This window comes from Octodon degus, unplaced genomic scaffold (genome assembly GCF_000260255.1).
Source record: "Octodon degus isolate 3935 unplaced genomic scaffold, OctDeg1.0 scaffold00009, whole genome shotgun sequence".
Taxonomy (NCBI): Eukaryota; Metazoa; Chordata; class Mammalia; order Rodentia; family Octodontidae; genus Octodon; species Octodon degus.
The window spans coordinates 22,588,340-22,591,018 of NW_004524585.1; the positions used below are offsets into that span (position 1 = coordinate 22,588,340).

General features: G+C 44.6%; 1 protein-coding gene across 1 annotated transcript; it reads left to right on the forward strand.

Moving 5' to 3' along the window:
- Window positions 1-389: 389 nt before the first annotated feature.
- LOC101565949 (GTP-binding protein SAR1a) lies at window positions 390-2,575 on the forward strand. The gene has a single exon (XM_004625418.3). The coding sequence runs from the start codon at window positions 499-501 to the stop codon at window positions 1,093-1,095; it is 597 nt and encodes a 198-aa protein (XP_004625475.1). The 5' UTR covers window positions 390-498; the 3' UTR covers window positions 1,096-2,575.
- Window positions 2,576-2,679: the final 104 nt, after the last annotated feature.

A 2,679-nucleotide genomic window follows, 5' to 3' on the forward strand; every position in this document is an offset into this window, starting at 1 on the left:
TTTTAATAATTTTTTGTTTTGTTTTGGGGGGATTTTTTTCGTATTCTTAGCAAAAGGTCTACAGGGTGTTCAGGCTCTCACCACTAGTTCAGACTCGTAGTGATCCACCTGTTTATAGGAGTTTAAGAATTTGAAAAATAATTATCTTGTTCACCTACTGTATGGACTAGGTAGGGCAAAACATTTATTAATTATTGCTCCTAGTACTCAGAATAATGCCAAGTAGCTTGACAATCTTCATTTCACAAATGAGAAACTAAGGATTAGAACTTTCAAAAGAACTATCCTAAATAGGAAATAAGCTAACAGAATGCATGCAAATCTATGCTTCACTCAATCCATATGACATATTTTGTTTTGTTTTATCATTAAGAAACTTTCCGGTACTTCCGGCGAGTAGCTGGCGGTCCCGGGTGCTGCTGGTCTGTGCGCTCCGAGGAGGGTCCAAGCCCGCCGCTGCCGCCGAAGGAGCCCCTCGGGGTGTGCTAAGCATTAACAATGTCTTTCATCTTTGAATGGATCTACAATGGCTTCAGCAGCGTGCTCCAGTTCCTAGGGCTCTACAAGAAATCTGGAAAACTTGTATTCTTGGGTTTGGACAATGCAGGCAAAACCACCCTTCTTCACATGCTCAAAGATGACAGACTGGGCCAGCATGTTCCAACACTACATCCAACATCAGAAGAGCTGACGATTGCTGGGATGACGTTTACCACTTTTGATCTTGGTGGACATGAGCAAGCTCGTCGGGTTTGGAAAAATTACCTACCTGCCATTAATGGGATTGTCTTCCTGGTGGATTGTGCAGATCATTCTCGCCTCATGGAATCCAAAGTTGAGCTGAATGGGTTAATGACTGATGAAACAATATCCAATGTGCCAATCCTTATCTTGGGAAACAAAATCGACAGAACAGATGCAATCAGCGAAGAAAAACTCCGTGAGATATTTGGGCTTTATGGACAGACTACAGGAAAGGGCAATGTGACTCTGAAGGAACTGAATGCCCGCCCCATGGAAGTGTTCATGTGCAGTGTGCTCAAGAGGCAAGGCTACGGCGAGGGCTTCCGCTGGCTCTCCCAGTACATTGACTGATGTTGGGACAGTGAAAATAAAAGGGTTTTACTCCTCTGGACTGATCTATTCACAGCTTCCTCATGAACTTTTCTAATAGAACAAGGAAAGCTCTCCAACCATGTCTGGCGTTGAGAAGCCAAGAGTCTCTGTCAGCTCTCATCGCCCAGTGGTGACATGTGCTCTTCTCCACGCTGTTGGAAGGTAACGCTGCCTACCCGCTGGTGCAGGTCAGCATCCTGGGACTCAGAAGCTGGCAGGATTTGCCAGGAAAAGCTGTGTGCCATCATGGGACACCTGAGAAGAAAAACACGTCTCACCACTGTGGTTGATTTCAAAAGAAAGTGATTCTATTTTTTAAAGAAAAGCATTGTTAATGTAATTGGTATCCCTCCCAACTTTGAGTTACAATTTACTTGGTCCAGAGTTTTCTATTCTTTTTTTTTTTTTAAACTAGTGAATGGCATTTAGATATTTCATGAAATTATGACCAGATGCACATTGGAGGCCAGGGCTCAGAGGGGTGATCTTATCCCTCCTGTTAGCAGGTCGGTAAAAGGCGCCCCCCTGAGCTCCCCATCTGTAACTGCCTTGTAGGAGGTGGCATCAGCTACGCATGGAGAGCTGGAGAGAGGACAGAGCCCTGGCCTCGTGGTTGTGGCAGGTATCCACTGTGGTCAGCTGGGTCGGTCCTCATCACGGTGTGAGTAGCAGAATGTTCACTGTGGAGGAGTTAATTATAAAGGGGTTATTGTTATATTATTTTTGCTTATAAAGTTACAAATTTCAGCCCGTCTTTGCTATTGTATTGTGAAATTTCATTTTTCACTAGCACCTTTCTCATTTTCAGTTAATAAAAAGTGACTCATCTTGAGAGTTGAGGACATCTGTCATGCAGTCGTGAGCTGCAGGTGTGCCTCAGTTGCCAGCATACAGATGGGAGTGCGTCCTGATAGGAAGGCCCAGGACAGAGCTGTGGTGTAGGAGGGCTCGCGAGGATGTAAACATCTGCTAGTTTAACACATAAACTAGAAAGGATGCTTTTAGTGGGTTTTCAAATTCTACTTGCAGAATTGGTTTCTCTCTTGGGCTGTTCATGAGCTTTGTCTTTTTCTTACATCTTTTTCTCCTTATTGGCTGTTTTGTTGGTGTTTAAAGGTCAATATCCATAGCTTCTCCAGATTTTTTTCTTTCTGGTATGAAATAGTCCTTGCCTGTTGCAGAAAAATAAGCCTGAGCAAACCCTGGCGAGCAAGGCCTTCTGCAGAGCTCTTCCCTGGAGCTCACAGCCCAGACATCGGCAGTTGCCCAGCTGGAAAGCAGCAGCCCCACGAGGGCCACAAGCATGTTTTTTAGCTATTTTCTTAGTGCCACTTGCGAAATTGGGTGTTTATAATCTTAACCAATATTCTACCCTGGTAAGAAAGATGAAAGGCTTGGAGAAGACTTAGGAAGTATCTGTTGGCTTTCCTTTTAATGAAGAGTTTTCCTTGAAAATGAACATTGAGCTGATGCTTCTTGGCAGAGGATTGAACTCAGTGTAGAGGAGCGCTGCTTCCAGTGGGAGGGCAGGGACTGGGTGTCGCGTTCGCTAGTCGGTGCTCT

What these genes read in the sequence shown, in the direction of transcription:
- LOC101565949 (XM_004625418.3), top strand. Translation starts at nt 499, where the DNA reads ATGTCTTTCATCTTTGAATGGATCTACAATGGCTTCAGCAGCGTGCTC.